Source organism: Dipodomys merriami, unplaced genomic scaffold, assembly GCF_024711535.1.
Source record: "Dipodomys merriami isolate MVZ:Mamm:240054 unplaced genomic scaffold, mDipMer1.0.p SCAF_10, whole genome shotgun sequence".
NCBI classification, from domain to species: domain Eukaryota; kingdom Metazoa; phylum Chordata; class Mammalia; order Rodentia; family Heteromyidae; genus Dipodomys; species Dipodomys merriami.
The window spans coordinates 50697441-50724141 of NW_027202271.1; the positions used below are offsets into that span (position 1 = coordinate 50697441).

At 39.1% G+C, this 26701-nt stretch overlaps 1 protein-coding gene across 4 annotated transcripts in view; it reads left to right on the forward strand.

The window, feature by feature from the left end:
- Positions 1 to 26701, forward strand: part of Ano4 (anoctamin 4) — a 329923-nt gene that overhangs the window by 142002 nt on the left and 161220 nt on the right. For 3 of the 4 annotated variants that reach the window (XM_069991146.1, XM_069991120.1, XM_069991129.1), the window contains 2 exons: positions 19 to 213; positions 17219 to 17323. In XM_069991146.1, the coding sequence (XP_069847247.1) occupies positions 159 to 213; positions 17219 to 17323 (160 nt within the window). In that variant the 5' untranslated portion in view covers positions 19 to 158. The remainder of the gene's footprint in view (positions 1 to 18; positions 214 to 17218; positions 17324 to 26701) is intronic. The other variant, XM_069991136.1, reaches the window with a different exon arrangement.

Below are 26701 nucleotides of genomic sequence, written 5' to 3' on the forward strand. Positions count from 1 at the left end.
TGTTATTTCTCACTGCAGGTTTAAGTTTATCTATTCATGGGGCTGAAAAGCGCTTGCAAATCCATCAACGGCGGAGTGTGGCAAGCCGTCCAGGGTCACGTCGTCGCCTGCCTGTGGTCAGGCATTCCTCACTCCCACCAGGCAGAAGGTCACTAAACATGGAGGCAAGCTCTTCTGGAATCAACAATGGCAAAACCAAAGTTTTCCACGCAGGTAATTTATGGGGGAGCTCAACAGGCGTGCAATTCAGCACCAACCTGACCTAGCCTATTTTATTATTATTATTTTTAAATCACAGTTAAACTTACTTTGTTTTAGAAGTCTTATTTCTCCTCCTCTCTTCACTACCATCACTAGCAAATGTCACCAAAACTAAGAGGAAAGAGACGGATAGATCAGAGAAGAATGAGATTAAGGTTATATTCCACTCACTGTGGTAGGATCTAAATGAGAATCAGTGATAAGTATTTGCTTAATAAAAACTGATTGCATGGCGAAATAAAACAGAGATTTAGCCATTTTTATGATGATTTACTCAAGCTATCCCAGAGAAAAAATTCAAGCTAAAAATACCCACTTTGAAGCCTGAATTACTGGTTAGTTTGTTCCTGTCCCCTCTCCTGAGGTCAGAGACGAAGACTGGAGACATAAAATTCAGTTTTAAGGCTTCTGGGAAACATTGGTGATCTCTTGAAAAAACAGAAATGATTCTACCTTAAGTCTAGTTATTCTACCTAAAAGATTTATGTACTCATTTGGGAGAGAAGCTCCATGCATTTACTCAACAAGCATTTACTGAGTTTTTGCTATGTCTTAGGCATTGTTTTGAGAACTGAGGAAATATCAGTGGACAAGGCAATGTTCCTACAAGGTGATGTTGGGTGCTTTTAGACAGCAAAGGACTTCAGAAGCCATTTAGAATAACTCCCACCCAATCCTGATTCTTCCTCATTATGTCCCAGCAAGTGATCATACAGACTCTCATAAAAAAACCAAGCTTCCACATCTTGCAATGTGACACTGTCTTTTCTTTCTAAGCTAGGAGCCTTGCTCCCTATCCTCTCCAAGAAATCCCCAGGCCACTGGGCATGAACTACCAGAGGTTTTTTATCCTTGATCTTCTAATGTATCATATTTGAATCCCATCCTTCCCCTTTACCTCTAATTTTCAGAAGATACGTTTACCACTGTCACTATCCAAGTCTTCACTGTGTGCCTTGGCATTTCTCTTTTCTCAAACCTTACTCAGGAGAATGTGTCATCTGTTTTCTTTTTTTTTCTTTTCTCTTGAACCACTGGCTATTTCTGCTGAGTATCTGCCAGATCCCAGCTTCTCCCATTGCACTAGCTTGACTATTCTTTTTTCACTTCTGCCACTGATTCCGTCTCCCCTCCAGGTCAAACTTCGTATGTTCTTCTTTTGCACTTCCCAGCCACTGTTTAATCAACACAATCCAGTTTGTAACTCCTCCTCTCCATTGTGGCTCTTCTTGAGGCCCTTCTGAGGGCCATTATCTCCAAGTGTTAAATGCTTGCCCATGTTCTTCTGATGCACTTGACCAGGGTAGATTACACGTTGTGTCCCAAACACTGTTCCCTGGTTTCTATGACCGCTCTGTGTTTTCCTCTTCTCTCACATGTAGCTCTCCTGCTTCTCAATCTCTAGCATCTCTCCCTTCTTCTTGCCTCCTGTTCTAGTGCATCCTTTATTTATTTATTTTTTGGGTCCGGTCGTGGGGCCTGATCTCTGGGCCTGGGCGCTGTCCCTCAGCTCTTCAGCTCAAGGCTAGCGCTCTACCACTTGAGCCACGGCATTACTTCCAGCTTTTTCTGCTTATGTGGTGCTGAGGAATCAAACCCAGGGCCTCAGGCATGCAAGGCAAGCACTTTAACACTGAGCCACCTTCCCTGCCCTTGTGCATCCTTTATAATGCCACCAGTCCTCCTGATGGTAAGACCAAATCTAATCCTTTTAATATTTAAAAAAATGCCTGGGTGACACTGAACAAAACACATTGTACTAAATCACTGATATGTTGACTTTAAACTCCTGTTGTACAACTATTTGGAGATAATACAAAAATAAAAATATTTATAAGCCAGACACCTTTGGCTCATATGTGTAATCCTAGCTACTCAGGAGGCTGAGATCTGAGGATTGTGGTTCAAAGCCAGTGGGGCAGTCTGTGAGATGCTTATTTTCTATTAACCACCAAGAAGCCTGAAGTGGAACTGTGGTAAAGCATTAGCCTTGAACAACAACAGCAAAAGCCTAAGAGACCATGCCTAGGCCCAGAGGGACTGGCACAAATATACATATATACGTGTGTGTGTGTGTGCGTGTGCGTGTGCGTGTGTGTGTGTGTGTGTGTGTGTGTGTATGTGTGTGTGTGTGTGTTGCCTTTGTGATCTGTTCCCTATTGCTTCTATCCTTCATTTTTACCAGGTAGGGTTGACCAGAAGAACAAGAATGGCAAAAAATATATAGTAAAAATTGATGATAAGGACTTGATTTTCATCATTGTGAAAAGTGTCTAGAAAAGCCCACAATTTATAGAGCAGGCTACCTGGAAGGGCAGGCTGTAACTCTTACCTATAGCAAAGCTGCTGTCTGTGGGAGGAATGTATTTCTTCTTCAAAGAAGCTTCAGCAATGCTTTTAAGTTTTATCAACAGATTAGGTCAGTCCTACGTAGATTATCTGCAAAAATCCCCCTTCCTTAAAGTTACCTGGCTATATGAAACACTGTAAAAAGACTTTCAAAGCAAATAGATTGGTGTTGGTTGAATAACTCATCCAAGGACTGGAAACTACCTAACACAGCTCAGTTGTCACATCAGACAGGCCAGCACATCTGGACATACTGTTGGCATTTCACATCCCCAACCTGTGCACATGTTCTTCTTTCTAGAATACCCTGTCTTTGCTCCATTATTTTTTGTATTTTGAAATTATCTGCCTACTGTCCTCTGAAAGACCAGGGATTTTTGGATTATTCATCTCTACACTTCTAGTGGGTGTTCATAGGATAGGACCAAACTGAAAACTGGACCCTTGTTAGCTGTCTTTTAGACTATTATGGTAAGTTTTTTTGGTACCAGTTCTGGGGCCTGACCTCGGGGCCTGAGTGCTGTTCCTCAGCTTTGTTGCTCAAGTCTAGGACTCTATCACTTAGACCACAGCTCCATTTTTGGCTTTTTTGGTGTTTAATTGGAGAAAAGAATTTCACAGCCTTTCCTCCCTGGGCTCTCTCTGCATCCTTAGAGCTCATCTTCCTGACTAGCTAGGATTATAGACATGAGCCACTGCTTCCCAGCTATGATCACTTTTTAATTGCTCTACCTACCTTTCAACAAGTTCTTAAGATATATCTCTTAACAAAGTATACAAAAAGTTCTGCCATCAGGGAATTCAACTATTAGCTTAGATAATAAATCAGCAAAATATATAAACTATATAATATATACCTACATTATAGTTATAGTCATATGCAACTGTATATAACTATAAACATACAGTGCTTAGGATGGGCTAAAATATTATGGATTTACCAAAAAAAAAAGAGGAATCAGGGAGTAAGCATGTGTTACAATTTGAAATAGAGTGATCAGGAAAGACTGCATCACAGGAGAGATCTATGAGCAAAGACTAGAAATTACTGAGAGAATACTGTGGATGTTTGAACTGCATTCCAGCAGATGGATAACCAGTGGATAAGCCCTATGGTAGAAGTGAATCATTCTGTTAGCAGAATAGCACAGAGGTCCATGGACCTGGAATGGAGTAAGGGGAAAAATCAGTTCAGTGAAATCATTGGAGACCAGATGGTTCAGAGACTCGTAGGCCATTAATAAGCCTTTGAACCTTATATGAACTGAGAGATTTTATAAAGTTCATCCCATGAGCTGACATAATTAACAGAATCACATTTTTTGTTTGCGAGTAGAAGATAGAGGACAAGGATACAGGGAAGAAAGTTGTACCAGAAAAAAATAAGCTAGTGGAAAATTGGAGGTAACTGACTAAGAGTAGTAGATAAGTAAAGGTGAGAGTTTGGATTCTAGATACATTTTGAAGTCAGGTGCACAGAATCCTCCAATGGATTTGATGTTGAATAAGTGAAAAAGAAGAGCTAAGGATGCCTCCAAGGTTTTTGGTTGAAGTTAAGGGCTGAATATAAACCAATGGAGATGCTACAGAGGAAGCAGATTTGTTGATTTGAGGGCAGAGGTGGGGCTGAGATCAGAAGTTTGATTGTGGATATAATATTGAGCACAGGTAAAATCATACCAGTTGTAGGATAAGCCTGTCTGGAGTTTACAATATTGGTTTGGAAGATTTAAAATCAACATTTGTTGACATATGCATTATCCCTAAAGCTCTTAGATGAAAAGAAGTGACTAAAGGAAGAAGTATAATTGACATGTCATATTATGGGGGTTCACATTCTTGGATTTAGCTAGTCATAGATCAAAAATATTGAGAGAAAAATTTCATTTATGCCAAATGTGTGCAGACACTTTTCTTGTAATTATTCCCTAAACACTATAGTATAATGACTATTTACATGGCATTTACAGTGTAGTAGGTAACCTGAAAATAATTGTAAATATATGGGTGGATATATATGTGCTATGCAAATAGTATTTTATATATAGATGTATATATTGTGGATTTTGGTATCCATTTAGTGTGCTGAAGCCAATCCTTGAAGATACTAAGTGATGGCTGAAGATGGAAAAGGGAAGAAGTCAAGGGCCAACACCCCGAGCATTCTAATACATTGGTTTGTGTCACAGGGGACACAAATCACCAGCAACAAAGCCAAGAAAGAATGGCAAGCAATGATGGAGAAAACCAGAACTGCTATGTGTTAAAAGTTTAAAAAGGCTTATCAAGAAATGGAGTGATTATATAGGTTAAATGTTGAAGGTCAAGTAAGACGAAAACTGAGAATGGTCCATAGATTTTCAGATGAGTGGACGTTAAAGATGATTTCGATAAGAATGGTTTTGGTGAAGTGGGTAGAGTTAAAACCCTGACTGAAGTGGGATTAAGGAAGAGTCAGAGGATACAAATTAGATGCTGTGAAGATAGACAAATTTTTGTTGAGCAGTTTTGCTGTGAAGGGTTGTAAAGAAATAGGGCAGTGGCTGGAGGGTAAGTGAAGTGTGAGGAGAACATTTCTTTTCAAGCTAGCAGCTCTTCGGCAGATGATGATGATAAGAGAGGGGAGAGTTCATGCTGGGGATTCTGTGAGATGATGAGGCTCCTGACAGTAAGGTCAGAAATAATGTCTTAGATGATAGGTGGGAAAGGGGAGAGTTTGACAGGTGGGATGAGATTCTAAAAAGTTCTTTTCTCACTGTGTGTTAGCTTAACCTTTAATGTGGGGAAGCAAGGTCATCACTAAGAATGAGAATGGAGCCAAGGAAAGGCAGAGATAATGGTATGAGAGGGGAAGATATATTTGCCACCACACATGCAAGGGCATTTGAGATTCACAGCCATGAAATTAAAGTAGACTAGTGCAGTTATGCATTTTGTAGCTACATGAGTGAGTGCATAGAGTCAGCAGAGAGTTAGAATTTGATTAAGACTGTGATTTTGCCCAGGAAATAGGCAGGAGTTGGAGAATCAAAGAGGCATGGGGTGGTGACTGTTGTAATCAATGATGTAACTTAAAATAGTAAAGAGAGGAGTAATAATACCTAGGGAGTGAGGAATGGTAAAAAGTTGGTAGGATCAAATGGTGAGAGTTCAGGCAGCGGGGTGGGGGGCTAGAGGGCAGTCAATGATAGAAAGATAATCTGAAAGGATGAGGATAGAATGTATGACACTAATAGTATGGAGATGCTGTTATTGATGGTGAAAAGATCCAGAACAGAGCATGAAATGAGAGTTGATAATAGGGTGAAAGAAGAGACCATTGGACGATGACCAGGGACTGAGACACCACAGAGTGGGAAAGATCATCTGTATACAGTTAGCCTTCAAGCTGTAGGTTCTATTCTCCATCTGTAGATTCACCTGCGGATCCAAGCACCAGTGGCTCCTGCTTGTAAATCCTAGCTAATCAGGAAACTGAGATCTGAGACTGAGGTTTAAAGCCAGTCCAAGCAGAAAAGTCTGTGAGACTCTTATCTCCAATTAATGAGCAAAATTCCAGAGATAGAGCTATAGCTCAAGTGGTAGATTGTCAGCCTGAGTGAAAAAGCTAAGGGATAGCACCCAGGATCTGAGTTTAAGCCCCAGTACTGGTACACACAAAGAAGAGAAATTGTATTTGGGAAAAAAATGTTTCTGTTCTGAACATTTCAGATTTGTGACTTTCCCACTAAACAATGCAATATAATGTTTAGATTCACTTACATTGTATTAGGTGTTATAAGTAATTGAAAGATTAGGTGAAGTTTACAGGATGATGTGTGTAGGTTGTGTGTAGGTTATATGTAGATATCATTGCCATTTCATATGAAGGACTTGAGATCAACAGAATTTGGGTGCCAGAAACCATCTTGAGTGAATATGATCTCATGTGCATACTTTAAGTTGCAATTATTGGGAACTGAGTTGTTTGGGGGAGAAAATAAGTTAGACTAACCTCATCAAGATATAAAGAACCATGACCTCGGATGTAGTAGGTGATTACAGAGGTGAAGGGTAGAAGGTGATGTAATACAACAATGTGAGATTTGGAACTGGGGAAAGAGAATAGTTTTAAGGTGGCTTTTTAAGACTCACCAAACAACAACAACAACAACAACAACAACCAAACAAAACCTGCTCCTTCGCCTGATTCACTTGTGCCAGGGCTGGGGGAGAAAAGAATACCACAAGAATGAGTCACAGGGAAGCACTGGTTTCTGGGAAAACCCAGATTTAAATTAGATCCAGAAGAGATTGACTAATGATAGGCAGAGAAATATGGAGGATGCACTAGAAAGGCTTGATGTTCTGTTTTCACTTTCAGTGGCTCTGTTTAATTTTGAGACCACCCCAGACTCCTGCTGTGAAGATGGTTAATGTCAGGACCCTTCTTAAAATTCTTTGTGGATATTTAGAAGAAATGGCTGCCTTGGGTCCCAGTTTTTCAAATCTCCTACAATTTAGCCTCTTCTTACTTTTCTAAATTTGTTTCCTTTGATAACCCCATCACATCATTTCTCACTTTATTCTGCTTTAACCACCCATAGCATTTGTTTTTGCAGAATCTCAATGAGGCTTTTACTCTTTCAGCTCTCTTCTATTTCTTGAGCTCTTCTCACATTTTGGAAGGCTCATTCCCTCACTACATTTCTAAGATGAAATTCAGTTTCCCCTTCCTCCAAGAGGCCTTTCGAGATCTCACTAGTCAGAACTGAGGTTCTAATCCCACATGCTTCCATAGAAGCCTTATTAATGTCTTCCCATTTTAGAGTTTTATAGTTCTCCTGAAGCAGGAACTACACTGAACCCATCATTCCTAATCCTGTGTATTATTCAGAGTAGGTCTTTCTTAAGTAATTATTTGTTCTTTATCAATATCTGTTTTATCTGCCAGATACAGATTTGCATTCTGAAAATATAACAATTTTACTTTCATATGATTCTTTAGCTGTTTAAAAACTCATCCTAAGCTAGGCTTAATTTCCTTTCTTCTTCCCTCCCTCCCTCCCTCGCTCCCTCCCTCCCTCCCTCACTTCCTTCCCTTTTGTTCATTCTTTCTCCAGTTGTGGGGATTGAATTAGGGCCTGGTCCCTGTCCCTGAGCTCTTTTGCTCAAGGTTAGCATTCTGCTTCTTTGAGCCACAGCTCCACTCCAGTTTTTGAGTGGTTAATTGGAGATAAGAGTCTTCTTCCTGGGCTGGCTTCAAAGTGTGATCTTCAAATCTCAGCCTCCTAAATAGTTGGGATTATAGGTGAGGGCACTGGTACCTGGATTAAGCTAATTTGTAACCTAAATATTTCCTAATTTATTTACTCCTTGAGTGTCATGGCATTCAGTTTTTTTCCATCCTGCGCACTCTTCTATTAGAAACATCTTACTCTATGACTGGCTTTTCCTTTTCCTTTTTCTTTTTTTTGAATTTTTTTATTGTGAAAATATCGTACAGAGGGGTTACAATTACATGAGCAAGATGAGTACATTTCTTATCAAACATTGTTGTCCCCTCCTTTGTTTCCCCTTTCCATCTCCCCCCACTCCCGCGTCAACCCCACCCCACGCCAAAGTTGTAAAGTTCGTTTTTTGACATAACGTCTTGTACATCTCATTGTTGCAATGGGTCCAACTGTATCCCTATTTAAACAATTTGTTTTTTCCCTTTCCCTCCACAAAGTATACCAACATCAAATACAGTGAAAACAGGGGCGATACCGTGGGGGAGGGACATACAAAGCAACAAAGAAATATCTTATAAATATGATAGAAACAATATGGCTGGCTTTTTCTTTGAAAATACAGTGCCTACAGATGAATAGAATATTCTGTTAGGGTCTGACCCATGCAGAGTAATCAGTCTTTCTTTTTCTTTAATTGATACTATTTGCTGATATTAATATAATGAAAATTAGAGAAATTGTCTTAAATATTTTCTAATGATATAATAGCAATATGGGGTAATTAAACAACTCTCAAGTCATTGCCTTACTTTGAAAACACACTACTACATTTATCTATCCATCATTTTATTAAAGGCTCTTAAAGCCTATATACATTGACTGTTGGTTGAAAATATAAAGCTAATCCTTTGGTACAGGAAATTTAATCATACACACATATAAGTTTACTATATGTAATAAGAAGCTAATTTTTATAAAACATCTGAAAATTCCTGTTATTCTGGAAAGGTAGCATGTGGTTTTCGTTCTACTCTCTTTATTTTTAGTGCACTTCTACTAGTGCATCATAGTTATTGTTGGGAGATTACAGAAGAGCTCTCAGACTGAGTTTCTTATTTGTAGTGAGTCATCGATCTTAAAAGCACCTGGACATCTTAGTCATCTTGGACCTATTAAGTCATCCCCTGGTTCTTTACAAAGTTAATGATCCCAGTTCCCAAAGTGCTCTCTAAAAGCCCACTCACACTGGTGATATAGTACAAAAAGAAAGAACATGAGATTCTTACAACACTTGTGTGCCATCAGCCTGGACAATTTCTGTGTGTTTCTCTCACCTCTGAGTTTATAATCATTGCCGAGTGTCTACTATGTCCTAATATATATTTATTTCGACAGCACCCTCATTGGAGCTGGAGTGGTACAAAGTTGTATTAAACATGGCCTTATTAATTAATTAATTAACTTATTTATTTATTTTTGGTCATGGGGCCTGAACTCTGGGCCTGTGTGCTGTCCCTCAGCTCTTCAGCTCAAGGCTAGTGCTCTACCACTTAAGCTACAGCGCCACTTCCAGCTTTTTCTGCTTATGTGGTGCTGAGCAATCAAACTCAGGGCCTCATGAATGCAAGGCAAGCACTCTACCACTGAGCCACCTTCCCAGAGAACTCCCATACACAGTCATGTTCAAGAGAGACAGTCGGGTTTCATTATTAGCAGAAACAGAGCAAAGAAGAAATTCAAACTTAAAGGAAAGAGATGGAAAATCTAGACCACCAAACTTGGTGAAAAAACAGAAATTTTTAAAAGAAAGAACTGTTGACTTTCTGGAGCTAATGAAGTTCTTACCATTTTTCCCCCAGCATATAGCCAAAGCTTTCAACATTTGGGAGAAACAGTGCTGTGTTCATGATCTTTTCCCTTAGTTGAATGGAGAGCAGTGAGACCAAGGGTGGATTAGGAGACATCTCCCTTTAGCCTTTGTAACAGAAGGGCAAAATCTCTACATTTCTCCTCCCAACCTGGGCCGCATATACATAGTGAGAGACAGGCACACTGCCAAAATGAAATCAAGATGATAAGAGAAAGAAGAAATAGATGGAAAAAGAAAAGAGTGCCCACTGTGGGACATGTTTATAATCTGCTCAGATAGAAGTCAGAGTCTACCTAGCAAGGCCTAGACCAGAGATGAAGTAAAGTTATGGGAGCATTCTGACTTGAGTATCAGCAGAAAGAGGTGGCATGTCCATTCAGGTAGAGTCATTATAATAGTTATGAATGCAATGTTATGTTGTTAGATCTCTGGCTTAGATAGGTCACCTGACAGCTACACAGCATGGACAAATGACTTCATTTCTCTGAATTTGTTTCCTCATCAATAAAAAGGAAGGTTTTTAATACCTATCGCAGTATTAGAGTTATATCAAATCCAGGGCTTTCAGTTGAATTTAAATTTCAGATAAACAAGTGCTGTCTGAGTATATGTCCCAAATATTGTGCAGGGCACACTTTTAATAAAATGATGTTGTTTTTTATTAATTTCATATTTAGGTGGGTATTTTGTGCTTTATGGGCTACATTTGTCAACATTTATAGCATTTTTATGGCAACTAAATACAGAAATTTGTGCAAAAGGCCCAGTTTGATGCCTGCACATTCTAGGTGTTCAATATTCAATAGCAGGGATCATTTTGCTTGTCCAGCATCATCATAAGCAAAATCCAGAAGCCTGAAAGTGCATCTGTCCCAGAATCATTTCTTGCTTAGTCATTGTATTATAGAGCAACTTCCTAGTTAACTTGTCCCTGAGCCAGTAAGATATATTTTTATTATGCTGTACCAACACAAAACAGCTGTTCACTTTCATCCTGCATTTGTATGGTATCTTTTTTTCCTTCTGATTATTTCAGAAATTTATCTTCTGTATTGATTTTAATTTGACCTTCTCCTTTAGCCACTTATAACTAATAAATATTTCCTGTTGTAGTCTACTCTGTAGAAGTGTTAAATAGCACTAGCTTTGAGATTCTCATTTGGGGGCAGGAGCAGAGTGAACCGAAGCATTGATTTTCATTTAGTTTGAAACTAAAAGTGCAAGCGGGTATGTCGGATTTTCCCAGCTTTAATAACTCTGCTAGGTAAAATAACTTCCTAATATATCTCTTTTGTTGCTTTTCTTTTATCTGATAGGCCCAGCTCATGGTCCTAGAGAAGTTTCAATAGTCACAGAAAATGTCCTTTATTCTCTTTTGGAGTTGTTAATACTTCACCTCCATCATACATTGTATTACTATCTCAAGTGATTTCTAACAAATCTTTTAACTCACTTTTAAATCCCAAATGGTCCGTTCTCCTTTTATGCATGATTATTTTCCTCTTATAGACCTATGATATTTAAGTATGGTTGTATATTGATTTCATAGGAGAGAAACTCTAGGATTCTTTCATTTTCAGTGAGCTGACCTGACCTTAGAACTGCTAAAAACATGGTCTCAAAGTGCAAAATTCATAACAAATTGATCCCCCTACAGTTTTAATTTCTTATCAATGTTTTAGTGCCATTATGACAAATTTTCCCTGTCTAGCTGACAATTAGTTGTGTGAAATTCTGTGTTTTCCCATCTTATTTTTGAAAAAAAAAAGCATTTTCTTTAAAAGTATGACTAAGGCTTGTTTGCTGAACCTGAGGAATCTGACTGCTCTACTCAAACAGATCTGAAGCTCTGCTGAAATGATCAATTTGTTTTTCTATTGTGAGAAGGAGGTTTGCAGTGAGGAGAAGAGAAAAGGTCATCCACATGACTTTGAAATCGTGTGGAAGAAAACCTATAAAGGTTACTTTGGGTTTCTGTTTTATTTCTCATTACATAAAAGTTGGATAGGTGACTTGCAGAACATGAAGGTAATGGATTCGTAATAACACTAATCATCCTTCATTTGAATCTCTTCCTCTTTAAGTGCATTCTTTTTTAGATGTGTGATGTGAGTTTAGTAAATAGGGGGGTATTAGGGAAAATAAGCTATTTTGAGCCTCAGTAAATGTAGGCACTGGTATCAGTGCTCTTTGCTATCATTTGCTGAGTAATAGATTAAACTTTGTTTTCTAAAAATAGATACAAATTTGCATTTTCTTTTTCCTTCACCAAAGAGACATCCACATATCTTGACTTAGATGATGCATTTAGAGAAAAATTTCTAAGGAATGTTTTTCAAAACCAGTTAAGCACAGGGGGAAAAAAATGAGGAAAACCATAGAGAAAAAGCTGCCTCGAAGCCACATGATTGATTTCTGTGGAGGCTACTGTGTTTTGTGGAATTTAAAACTGCTTGATTTTTCCTGAGGCTGTTTCAAATTGTTTTATTTATGAAAAAAAATATCTTGGGAATATTTAAGCATTTAAAGCATGTGTGTTAAACCATGGTAGACAGCCAGTTCATCATGAACTTCAGCTGTGCGTAATTCACTGAAAGCTAAGTAGTAGCTAATACACAAGGTAGACAGAGTTCTGGCTTTAATGAGACTTCCCTGCAGGAGCATACTCCTCTTACACATGTCTGAATTCCTTCTCTATAACAAAATTTACTTTATATTAAGAAAGTGGACAACATAAAGGCTGGGCATGATGGCTCACGCCTTATATGTGGGAAGTGTAGGTTGGCGGATCATTGAGGTTAGCCTGGGCAAAAACACAAGACTATAGTTAAAAAGAAATAAAAGCAAAGAGGAATGGGAGTATGGCTCAAATAGAAGCGCTCTTGTCTAGCAAGTCTGAAGCCTGGAGTTCATATCTCAATACCAAATGACTTGGCAGTAGAGCTGAAAAATCTAAAAGGTTTCTCTTCTATAACCCCTCCGAAGAATAAGTTTCTTTCATCTCCTTGTCCACGAGGGTCCTTGTTATCATAGCAGTGCACTTCAGTACCCACGAGATTGCAATACCCCAAGTTGCCCTGGGGTGGGACTCACATGTTCTTGCTGCTCCTTGGAGCTTTTAGTGCAGAAGTGTATTTTATGTTATCTTTGAAATCACAATCTTGCCAAACCTGGGAATATGGAAGCAATTTTGTGGAAGGTCAGTCCTTATTGGCTGGTGCCATTGAATTATTATTTCCATTTGCAGCCAGGGAAATGTCTTCCCACTATTACTCTAATGTGGATCTCCCATCAGGAATCAAACCCAGCTGAGTTGTTAGGACCACTCCATCTGTATTAATCATCTGAGGGAACAGCTGTAGGCTTATCACGACTGGTGTGTGTGAATCAATCAATGTATTCCTGCTGACCTGAGCCAAGCTCTCTTCTGTAAAGAATGAACTTAGGACATCACAAGAGTGACAGTAATGTGAAAGAGCATGCGTGGCTGTGTGTGTCTTTAATAATATCAGTAACAATAAGCCCCCCAACATACCCCCATCCTGTAGTGAAGCCTCATTAACTTATGGCACACAGAATAGATTTTTGGTGAGTGTTGTAAGTGGATTTAAGAGTCAAGAGTCTGGAAAGCTTCTGCTGAAACAGTGGAAGATTCTAGATATAAATAGAGGCCTTCTGATTTCTGATCATCCAGGAGAACAGCGTTTACTTCCCTTTTTGTCAACGACTTTTCTTGAGCATTGGGGCTAACACAGGGAAGTTCTGACAAGTGGTACCCAATTCCCTACCCCCAGCACCTCCTCTCTTAATACAGTTCTCCATGCTAACACTGTGACAGCACCACTGAATTCACCTAAGGGGAGTTCAAAGCAAACTTCACTACTTAAAATATGGTGTCTTTGCAGCCTGTTAAGTCCAAATCCATTACAGGTGAGAATTGATTTTAGATACCTAGCATTTACTTTTGGAATATGGATGCTATCTAAGCCAGGCCCAAAGAAACATAGGTCCCATGGTTTCCCTTATTTGCAATAACTAGTATATGTCTGAGTCAAGCAGAAAAGGTCAGATACGTTGATGTTAGGGAAATGAACCCTAAGATATGTATTCAAATGTTTTTTGCTTTCATGCGATTGTTTCTAACGCATTTATAAGATTATTTCTTTGTTGCTTTGTATGTCCCTCCCCCACGGTATAACCCCTGCTTTCACTGTATTTGATGTTATTATAATTTGTGGAGGGGAAGGGAAAAAACGAATCGTTTAAATAGGGATAAAGGTGGACCCATTGCAACAATGAGATGTACATGTCGTTATGTTGAAAATGAACTTTACAACTTTGGTGGGTGGGAGGAGGAGGGTTGGGTGAGGGACGGGGAGAGGGAGGATGGGAAGGGATGGGAAGGGGAAACAAAGGAGGAGGCTACAATGCTTGAAAAGAAATGTACTCATTATCTTGCCCATGTAATTGTAACCCCTCTGTACAGTATTTTCACAATAAAAAGTGTTAACATTGAGGGTGCGCATCAAACATATCTCAGGGACAGGAGCTATCATTTTTTGTATCTGGTCAGTCATGGGGCTTGAACTCTGGGCCTGGGCGCTGTCCCTCAGCTCTTCAGCTCAAGGCCAGCGCTCTACCACTTGAGCTACAGCGCCACTTCATTTTTTGTATCTGTAGGCTATAAATGGAATAGAGACAGCAGCTCTCAAGTCCAGCAGCATTTTATTATATAGAAATCCCAGAAAATAGCATTTGTCTATTGTACATATTTCTCATCTTTTACATGGAGAAAGTAGGACTTGGTTTGTTAGACTTTCCTTTATGTTTTACTAAGAAGTAACTGGACTAAACCTTAAATTATAGGATTAATGTTTTGGTATTGGGTTTTGAACTTTCTTAGCCTCTTTTTGCTAATTTTTAAATTGTTTTATGAATTTTTTATTATGAAAATACTGTATAGAGGGGTTACAATTACATGGGCAAGATAGTGAGTGCATTTCTTATCAAGTATTGTAGCCTCCTCCTTTGTTTCCCCTTCCCATCGCTTCCCATCCTCCCCCCGTGTCCCCCTACCCAATCCTCCCCGCTCTCCCTCCCCACCCCACCCCCTCCCGCACCAAAGTTGTAAAGTTCGTTTTCGACATAACGACTTGTACATCTCATTGTTGCAATGGGTCCACCTGCATCCCTATTTAAACGATTTGTTTTTCCCCTTCCCCTCCACAAATTATACCAACATCAAAAACAGTGAAAGCAGGGGTTAACTGTGGGGGAGGGACATACAAAGCAACAAAGAAATAATCTTATAAATGCATTAGAAACAATCGCATGAAAGAAAAAAAACATTTGAATACATATCTTAGGGTTCATTTCCCTAACATCACCTTATCTGACCTTTTCTGCTTGACTCAGACATATACTAGATATTGCAAATAAGGGAAACCATGGGACCTATGTTTCTTTGGGCCTGGCTTACTTCACTTAATATAATTTTTTCCAAGCCTTTCCATTTCCTAACAAATGGGGCAATGTCATTCTGATGGAGGGATAGAATTCCATTGTGTATATATACCACATTTTCTTGATCCATTCATCTACTGAGGGGCATCTGGGTTGGTTCCATACGTTAGCTATTGGAAATAGTGCTTCTTTTTGCTAATATTTTTGTCAATTTGTTGTTGCCATTGTGATTTTGGTCTTTGAACAGAACAAAGGTGACTTTCTAACCTTCGTAGAAATTAAATGGCATGAGAATTGTCTCTACTCAGTTGAAGCCCCTGGTCATGGAAGAAAAAGAGAAGTATCTTAGAATTGTGGGCCAGCAAAAAGGCATCTTTTTCTTTCCTAAGAAGCTGTCCCATAGAATATAAGATTTTGCAATGACACAGTTGCACGTGCAAAGTTGAAAAGTTCATGGGTGTGTCTGCAGTGTGAGTCAGCAGCTTGTAGACATCATGAGGTGGTGTGCTGCGGTCCCATGAAACTGACTTCTGGAGGCTCCCTCATGTAATAGCTAGATAATCTCCATGTAAATGTTTTATACCATATTGCTTTAATCGATTATTATGAAGGGCATTAGGCATAACTTCGGATTACTAGGTGTCAAGTATGTATCAGTGAAGAGATTATTGTGCATTATTTTATTTAATCTTAATGGTTAGTCTGTGAGGCTGGAATTATTACCTCTATGTCATTGTGAAGAAACTAAGATTTAGAGAGGTTCAGTGTTACCTAGTAAGAATGTATATGCAGCCAGATGCAGATGGCTTACACCTGTAGTCTTAACTACCGGTGAGGCTGAGATTTGAAGATCACATTTCAAAGCCAGGCTGGGCAGAAAAGTCTGTGAGACTCTTACCTCCAATTAACCAGCAAAACATTAAAAGCCTTGAGCAGAGAAAGCTAATGGATCATACCCAGGCCTAAGGTCAAGCCCTAGTACTGACCTCTGCACATGCGTGCGCACACAAATTTGGATGCTGGCTCTTGCTTTAGTTGTAGCTCTCTTGCATTTGTTTCATAGTTCCTGAAGAATTTATTCATCCAAACATACATTTGTTGAGGGCCTGCACTGTTCAAAGCACTGTGTATTAGTGTTACAGTATATAAAGTCCTAGCATTCCAGAAGCTTGCTTTCTGTTTCATTGAGCGGTGTGTGCGCATTTCCCTTCCAGTGACTATGCTATAATCTTGACTTTTAGGAATGCAGCTGAAATTTCATGTAAGACTATATATTTTGAGCTTAGGAAAGGATTATTTCCACAAAAATGCTGGACGTCAGGGCATACCCCCATTGTATCTATCAGCAATGTATTTATTATTTTTGCACTGGCCTTCAGCCTTTGTGGAGCTCTTATACTGGAAATGTTCTTAACAAGAGACATTCAGTAGGAATTATTGCTGATGATGAAGCTACACTTGATATCTTGATGTCTTTGACTTCCTTTAATGTTCCATAGTTGTGTGGATCAGCCTAGAATCATCCCCCGTTTTCTTATGAAAACTCCAAAATTATCACATCAGTTCAGTGTAAGAATCTGAATTGTTTAATAGAACAGAATTGGATGTCCAGAAGGAAAGTCTAATTGTGTGGGCAAATACACTGATTTCATGGGGGGTTTTGTGATATCAAGAATAAGAAAGACTTATTAGTGCTGCATGTTGCTTTTAAAAAAAATCTGTGTGGAAGCTTCAAATAGGTTTAAATATTCTTGAGTAGAGGCTAACACCTTACATTTTTTTCAGTTTGGAAAATAGCAATAAAATGCTGCAAAGTATGTTATGCTTTAATTAAGTAGGCTTTATTTTTTCATTGGAAACACAAGTGGACATTTTGATCCCATATAATGATATATATTGTGTATCTTCCTTGTTTTTTTCTTTTGAAGTCATTTGTCCAGAGGGAGGTTTTCTGGCAAAGCAACTGTTCATTTTTCATTTTGACATTGCTTCTCCATGGGATCCTAATGCTGGGCTCTCTGATAACCAGTACAAACTCCATGAGTATCTTTCATTTCTCTAGAAGGAGGTGTGGATTTGCAAGGCTACCAGCTGGATATGCAAATACTGCCCGACGGCCCAAAGAGTGATGTGGACTTTTCAGAGATTCTTAATGCAATACAAGAAAGTAAGTTGCACTCAAATTTTGAATTCATCACAATAGGAGACGGGGATGGGGAGTAATAAAACTAGAAACATAGGAAGCTAAGATTTAAACAAGTAACAATAAAACAATGTTTTAAAAGAGACAATCAGCAAAATATTTTTTTTCTTTTTAAAAAATTTTATTGTCAAGGTGATGTACAGAGGGGTTACAGTTACATAAGTAAGGTAGTGAGTACATTTCTTGTAGAACTTATTACCCCCACCCTCATTTTTCTCCCCTCCCAATCCCCCCAAGTGGTACAGATCATTTCTAACATATTATTTTGTGAGTATTGTGAGTATTGCTGTTGCATTGGTTCCCCCTTTGTCCTTTGTCTAAAATAATTTTTAATTTTTTAATTGTTATTATAATGGTGATACACAAAGGGGTTATAGTTATATGTCAGATAATGAGTACATTTCCTTTTGGACAATGTCACCCCTGAGCAAAGTTATATTAAGATCAGAAAAGAGAATGAAACGGGAGATTAAATTTTGAACTGGAAACATATCATATTGGGATCTTTGGAGAATTCTTTATGTTTAGCATGTTGTAATATTTAGTCAACCTTCTAGTATTTAAGTTTAAAAAATAATCCTTGAATAATTACAATCAAAGAAAAGTCTTTGAAAGACCCAAATACTTAGTCAGCTGTGGTGGCTGAAGCTTCTAATCCTAGCTGTTTGGTGAGGATTATAGTTTAAAGCTAACTTGAGCAAAACATGTTTGTTACTCTCCATCTTGACCAATGGCTCTGTGTAGTGGTACACACCTGTCATCCTAAACTATGAGTGAAGCACAATCGCTGTATGTAGTGGCATATGCTTGCCATCCCAGCGACATAGGGAAGCATAAATAGAGGGATCATAGTCCAGGAGAGCCCAAACTTAAAGTAAAACACGTGCTACAGATTGGACTATACTCAGAGTATATACATAATATGTATATATATTTAGAGTGTATATGATATATATTTACCTACATTTAGGGTACATACACATGTAGTACTGGGTTTGAGCTCTGGAAGTTACACTTGATAATCACTTGGGCCATGCATACTTCCCTTTTAGCTTTTAGGTATTGTTCCGTTATGTTCTTGTGCTTTTGGCTCAGGCTATGCTTGAATCATAGTCTTCCTAATTATACCTTCCACATACCTGGGGGTACAAGCACAAGCATACATCACTATGCTCGGATAGTTTTTTGAGATAGAATCTCCCTAATTTTTTTGCCCAAATTAGCCTTGAACTTCCAACATCCTATCTTTGCCTCCCAAGGAGTTATAACTGCAAACATGAGCCACCTCACCAAGCTCTTGAAAGAAATATTTAAATACAGTAATACAAATAAATATTTTTATAAACAATACAAGTGTTTGTTCTAGCTACATAATCCTTCATACTAGTTAATGAGTAAGAGAAAAATATTTTCAAGAGAATAAAAAATTAATAGCCACTGGGCAGAAAATACATTTCATGGAAACTTTTTAAGTTACATAATTATTTCAAACAAGTTTCCTCAGGTCTCAGCCTCCTACATAGTTAGGATTACAGGCGTGAGCCATGGCTCCTGGCATGTGCTTACGTTTCTTAATGGGCTAATGAAGGAACGAATTCTACTGCAAACTTGGAATATGGACAGCCCACAAGTAGCCAGTGCAGGTAGAGTCTTGAGTGTCTCTAAATGTTTTTCTTTTTACTAGACTCTTGGTACCTCTGAGCCATCCTGGATATGAGAAGCAGGAGAGAGTGGGAATATTGGCAAGTGGGAATATTGAAATTAAATTAGAATTCCATTCCTAAATCAGTGAAATGGAAACAGATTCAACTTGATTTGATGATAATGAAGTCACAAGTCAATTCTTAACTCTCAAGTTTGTTTGTTTGTTTTTATTGTGAAAATACTGTGTCGAGGGGTTACAATTACATGGGCAAGATAATGAGTACATTTCTTATCAAGCACTGTAGCCTCCTCCTTTGTTTCCCCTCAAGTTTGTTTAATAAGATATATAGTCTAAAGATTTAGGTGTAAATCTTACTGTGTGTATAGTATCCATTTTTAAAATACCCTTTTTTTAACCATCAAAGTTTTTAGATACAAACATTTTAGGATGTATGTATTTTAAGTTTCTTTCTTCTGAAATTAAAGTGACAAACATATCTTAATGCTCTATAATCCATGAGTTGTAAGTGTGTGTGGTATTGCGTAGATGTGAGTATTTATTAGTTGACCACTGTATGCATGTTGTTCAAAAGTTATGCTAATCCTTTGAACTCTTACATTAAATCATTACCAGCCAACATCCAGGCTCTTTCTAGAGACCATTCATCCTCTTCACCTTTTCTTATTCAATTTTCTTGTTTTGATCTTAGTTATCTCTTCTTAGTTCTCCCTTATACCTAGATATGCACTCTAGAAACCCTTAAATTGTATTCATCTCCTAAAAGACATAATTTGTGTTATATTTCATTAAGGTTTAATGAAGGAAAGAGAACAAAAGATAAGAGTTCCCAACTAAGACTGGTCAGAGTTTTGGAATGTTGTGGTCTGAGTCTGACCCTCTTAATATGTCTCCCTGGCCATTGTTCCTGCATTGGTGGTAGCTTGGTCCTGAGTGGCTGAGGAAACTGAGTCATTTCTCAGTGACATGTCTTAGGACTTGAATGCTAATCCAGTTTTGAGCTTGCCAGATCAAGCCCTTTCAGGGGGGAAGATGGCCAGGGATGGGATACTGACATAGATTAAGCACATGATCTTAGGTTGGTTGACCTTTTGTTTATGTTATTTTATTTAGTCTTAAACTCTTTGTTTTAGCATCCACATCTGTAGAAGATGCAATAGTAATAGTAAATCTACATAAAGCCTCATCAACATAAAACCAGTGCTGGGTAAGCACTGCGAAGGTGTGAGCTGCCACTTTTGTCTTTATTGTTCATTATATTCCAGTCTAGAAAATAATATGCCCACTTAAAAGACAAAGGTAAAGGATGAAGAAGTTAAATCACTCAGTCCAGTAGCCAGTACATTCAAAGGCTGGCCTGTAAACTCAGAGGTGTCTGAACCCAAAGTTTATGTGCTTTCCCAAGAAGGCAAAAATTACAGTCAGGAGGCTCTGAAAACCTTTAATGCAGGACATCAGTGACTTTGTTGTTCAAAGGTAGCTAAGGCTCAGCAGCAAAGCTTGAATGAGAGATATTCTTGTGTTCTCCCTGTCAGTCTCAGGATTGTAAGAGGTGATGTCATCATTCGCACTGCTATGGGAATAGCTGAGGTGCCAGCCTTTCTTTTAGAATAAAGTAGTACCAGGGAAAGCCCTTTATAAAGCCCTGCTCCCCTAGAGCAAGTAAGGAATGATTTTGGCTCCTCTATGGAGTGTGCTGGGTGCACACAATGCATGATCTGTGCGATTTTATAATGTCCTCTTTCCTAACCCAGGACATGGTAGTGCTGTTATTTTTAATGACTATACATGTTTTCTAAGTCATTTTCCCTGGCAGAATGAAGGTGCATACTTTCAGGTCTATAACAATGAGAAACCAAGGTTTTCTTTGGGAAAGATTAATAACACTAATGGTTGCCAGAACCCATTAGCAGAGTTTGTAAACACTTCTCTCCCCACCTCCTCTCCTGTCCCCTCTTCTGCTTTGCTTTCCTTTTCTTTTCAACTATGATTTGAAGAACATGCTAGCCAGTATTCTATTACTTGAGCCATGCCCCTGCCCTTTTGCTTTTAATTTTTTTTGTGTTTTTTTTTTCAGATAGGGTCTCATGCGTTTGTCACAGGGCAGCCTAGGATTTTGATCCTCCTATATTCCACCTCAAGTGTTATGCTCTTGTTTTTTAAGCTGTATGATCTGCTGGTTTCCCCCAGGTATATTGTCAACATATAATCTCAGTATGCCAAAGACATGCAATTCTTTGTTATCAATAGAGTTACAATGTAGGCTTTGTCTTTTCCGTTTTGTCCTTCCACATCTTCTAGTGCTCCTCAAAAGGATCCCGGTGTGTTCTGGGGAACACACTTCAAAAAACTGCTGGCCTTAATGGACAGGAATAAAGCCAGCCAAGGAGACACTTGTGTTCTTCCTAATTATATATTTTGACTTATTTAAATTCTGTCTCCCTTTATTTCTTATTGGTAAACCAGGCAGCTTGTGCCTTAGAGATGAACATCCAGGGAATCCTGGGCTTGCTGGTGTCATCTAAATGCTAAATAGTGTTTAGTTCCTAAAATCCTAGCCTGATGTGCTCAAAGCTGTATTTCTCCGAATTAACAAAACAAAGCATTTAATTTGATCTATTTGTTAACTTTGGAAAAGTATCATACATTTTGGGCTTCAGTCTAGCTTTACTCAAATGAATGTTAAAATGGTGACAAAATAATTGCCTGGGAGTGCAATGACTTTCTGTTCTTGAAAGACAAACACAATTTCCACATAGCAGAATGCTTCCCAAGGAAACGTAGAAGCCTGCTGGAAACAGCATGGATGCCGGAGTCAGAACTGGGTTGGAAGTCAGCTCTGCCATGTACTACATAGGCAGCTGTACGAGACATTTATCATCCTGGCTCCTTCTTCCTCCTCTATAATAGTTATCTATCTCCTGGGTTGTTCTAAAGGTAAAATGAAAAAAAGGACCTGAAAATCACCCACACACAATAGGTTTGGTAAAATGGTCATCTCATTGCCTTGGTCCTGCTTGCCACTTCTTTCCTACTTAATCTCTGATGCTAAGAGAGAAACAGATACTTGGAGGCTATCTCCCCAGGACAGGAAGGAAACATAACAATCTTTTTGCACCAAGATAATAAGAAAACTAGCCATTGTTATAATCTTACAATTAGTTTTAGCTTTTTTTTCTTCCCTACCAGTCCAGGAGCTTGCATTCAGGGCCTGAGTGATGCTACCCCTGAGCTTTTATGCTCAAGGCTGGCTCTCTACCACTTGAGTCACAGTCATCTTTTGGCTTTTTGATGGTTAATTGGAGATAAGTCTCACAGACTTTCCTGACCAGGCTGGCTTTGAAACACTCAGATCTCAGCCTTCTGAGTAGTTAGGATTATAAGTGTGAGCCATCAGCGCCCAGCCTATTATTTATTTTTTAAAAGATTTTGAGTTTCTCTTATGCCAGTATTTCTTTTTTTTTGGTCTGGCCATGGGTCCTGAACTCTGGGCCTGGGTGCTGTCCCTCAGCTCTTCAGCTCAAGGCTAGCGCTCTACCACTTGAGCCACAGCGCCACTCCCAGCTTTTTTCTTTTTGTTTATGGGTTGCTGAGGAATCGAACCCAGGGCCTCATGCATGCAAGGCAAGCACTCTACCACTGAGCCACCTTCCCAGCCCCAATGCCAGTATTTCTTAAGCTGAACAATAACATACTCTACACACAAACACAGACTTTATATACAACAATCTTAGACATGTTAAAATTGAGATATAGACAATCTTCTCATTCTGAATTATTCCTGAAGGTGACTTTGATGAGTTTCCCAGTGACACGTGGAGGTCCATATGCAATGCTTCCAGAATTCTGAGTTTCAGAATAATTTGGAACTTAGGACAAAGGGAGTCTACTGAACCTGCACACTAAAGCCCAAATGTGGAAGCCTAGGTTACATCATAAAGTTTTCGTCCATCTCTCAGTGGTCTTCACTTTACTTTTGCCCATCTCAGGAAAGTGCTTGCATTAAAGGCCTCCTGCACCGGAACATGAAGGATTGTTCCCATATACCTGAGAGAAGAAAGATAATAAATAAAGGGAAAACAGAAGCAATGCATCAAGCTCTTCGATGTTTTTCTTTTGGGATTTCTACCCTTTTAGACTATTTCTAAAACACATTTACTGTTTATTTTTTCATTGCCTTTGAGCACAAATTCCCCACCTTCACTCTCCTGCCTGCAAGAACTTCTCACCAATGTCTTCTTTGCATCTCCAGTACCTAACGCCCAATGTTGGCTCAATGAACTAGTATCAGATAATAACTCATAATTAGTAATTAGTTCAACTGTGTATTGAGTTCTTGAGCTACATGTGTGATTCCTTTTCTCTGGAGAATGAAGAAGAACATCCCAAATAATGATTTTTCTTTGTCAGTTGTGAAGCTTGAACTCAGGGCCTGGGCACTATCCCTGAGTTCTGTGCTCAAGGCTAGTGCTCTATCACTTGAGCCACACTGCTGGTTTTTGAGTGGTTAATTGGAGAATAGAATTCCACGGAGACTTTTCTTCCCAGGCTGGCTTCAAACAGTGATCCTTAGATCTCAGCCTCCTGAGTAGCTGGGATTAGAGGCATGAGCCACTGGCGCCCAGCTCCCAAATTGTTGTCATTGAAGGAATAATTGCAATAATTACAAATATGTGATAAGTAGTTTCAAGATCACCAAAGTAAATTCATCTTAGCACCTTAGCACATAAAGAATATGAGAATCTATGTGTCTCCTGACCCTTTGATTGCTCTGCTTTTGTATAGTAAGAGACAGTTCCTCAAATCTCTTTTATTGTAGAGTGTGATGTTTTACTCAGATGTTCCAGCCTTGTCTCCAAGGCAGTTTGAGATCCTGGACCCTTGATTACCTGTTGGATGTGAGTCTCTTCTATTCCCAAGCATATTTTTTAGGCTGAGTTGCTGACTTTTTCAAGGAAGAATCACTCGAGGATCCCTCTTGCCTCCCTACATGGATGATCTTCACCTACCCTGAGCCACTTCTGCGGCCCAATTCTGTTCACATGGCCTTTCCTGAGTCTCAAGGTGGATCCTTTACTTGGATTGCATGGGATTTCCATTCTCTCTCCCTCTTCTCATTTAATGACCCTAACTAGCAGAATTCTACTAGGCAGATAATTATCCAACATTTTTCTACCAGAGTAAAAGGCATAAAGGAGGTGATGAAATCCATTATCAAGTGACCCTAGATGTTAAGTAGCATCTTGGTGATGTCCATGAAATAGAGAGGCCTTGCTTCCGCCTCCCAGCTCTTTGAAGGCAAAGGCCAGGCCTGTCATGTACTTTAGCCCCAGTCACTAGCCCACCACCATCCGGGCCCAGTAGCACTCAGAATGCTTGCTAAATAAGTAGGTTTTTCAAAATTTACTTAACTTGGGGCTGGGAAGGTGGCTCAGTGGTAGAGCGCATGCCTTGCATGCCAGAGACCCTGGGTTCGATTCCTCAGCACCACATAAGCAAAAAGAAAAAAGCCGGAAGTGGCGCTGTGGCTCAAGTGGTAGAGCGCTAGCCTTGAGCTGAAGAGCTGAGGGACAGCGTTCAGGCCCAGAGTTCAGGCCCCATGACCGGACCCAAAAAAAAAAAATTTACTTAACTTTGGAACTTGAGTATTCTTTTTTTTTTCATCTCCTTAAGGAAATGATTTAAGTTTGCATCATTTATAATGTGCTCCTAACACCAACCTTGTAGTTAAAGCTGCAGATGTCAGAAACAGTGGTGAGTTGTTGAAGGGCCCATCTTTCCTGTGCTGGTAGAGTTCACCTGGTCTTCACTGACCACTTCTTTAGCTGCACATTCTCTGGTAGTCAAGGTTTTTCACCTTTCCTGAAGCCAGTGGAGGCTGCCAGATGGTAAGAATGCCATGATATCCCTTAGGCACTACAAGTTAGAACCCCATGTTGTGTGATATACTTCACAATGACTTCAAGATAATAATTTTGATGGACAGCAATAGGAAAAGCAAAGGGCTTCCTTTATTTTTCCCATTAGCTGCCCCCTCTGGAATCAAATAATTGGGTCCTTAATACAGGTCCTTAATACAGCATTTCCCAACCTAACGCCACACTCATTCATTGTTATTACCACAGGGAATAGACTCTAAGATCCCTGGCAGGTACCTGAAATTACAGATAACAGCAAGTCCTACGTATTATGTGGGTAGCTGAGATGGCTACAAGGGAACTAACTGGTAGGTTGCATCTAGAACCTGGATACGCTAGACAAAGGGATGATTTAATTCCAGGGAAGGATGAAGAGGCAGGGCATGATGTTTCAGCATGCAACAGTGAGCATATCAAACATATGGACTGTTTCTTTCTGGACTTCTTCATTTAGTGTTTGTAGACCGTGAATGACTGCAGGTAATAGAAACTACAGAAAGCACAACGGTAAATGATAAGTATTGTACTGACATTGGGAGGTTGAATAATTCTTTTTGTGTAGAGGCTATTCTGTTTTAGTACGTTTAGTCTTTTCCCAGTAAATATGATTAGCACCCCCCTTCAAATAGTGACAATTAAAAATTCTCCAAACCATACTACTTGTTGCCTGTGAGACAAATGGGTCCTACTTGAGGACTGCAGATAGAGAGGACTTTGTTGAACTGACTATGACCACTAGAAAGTGATACTGATAGCTAATCTATTCATTTCCTCCTCTTTACAAAAGTGCAGGTGTATATTCAATAGCTTGTCCTTTGGGTGAGACAGTCTGCTAGAGCCTGTGTGTGAATCTTATTATCTAAATAGATATAAACTCACTAAATAAATGGATATAAACTTACTAACTAAATAGATTTAAACTCACTAAATAGGTTTTCCTGATCCCTGTCACCTGATTAGCTCAGATTATAGGCATAGACCATCCTGCTTAGCACTTTTAGCTTTTTTTTTTTAAAATCTCATCAGCAACCACAGTTTTCCAGCCTACACATTCACCCTTGCTTCTTGTCTGGCCAAACATCAAATTTTCAAAAATTTTCTGTTCTCTTCCACTTTCCTCCCCATTCTCCTTATCAATTTGAATAAAAGCAGCTAGTAATTCTCAAGCCACTGCCTGAGTGGTACTTCCTTGAAATTCCTTCTAATCTTGTCAGTCACTTGAGCTTTAGCCTCCTGAAAAGACTTATAAAGATAATGCATGTATATACCTCATGTAGTCTTTGCCTTTAGTCCAGCTTTCACTAAAGTCCTCATTTCCATGTAAACCTAGCCAATACAGCCCTTTCCATTTGCATCCAGGTCCTCTGAGGCCTTATTAAATTCTACTTAGAACAGCCTAGGCTTTTTCTAGCTTGCTTCTCCAGACTGTTCCAGAGTCCTGCAAACCAACTTCAAAGGCGCTTTTATATCACCAGACATAGTCACAGCAATTACTTTCTTTCTTTTCATCAATTTCCTGGAGTGGCTATCTGCAGCTGTGATGTGTACTTGAGAGAGCTAACTTTAAATGAGCAAAGACTTACTTTGGCTTGATGTCCATGGTTGGTGGGCATGTTGCATTTGTTCCTGTGGTGAGACATCACATCATAGCATGCAGAATGTGTCAGAGTAAAACCATTTGCTTCATGGCTAGGATGTGAAAAAGAAAAGGAAAGGAAGGGGCCAAGGTCTTACCATTCCCTACAAAGGCATAAAATCAAG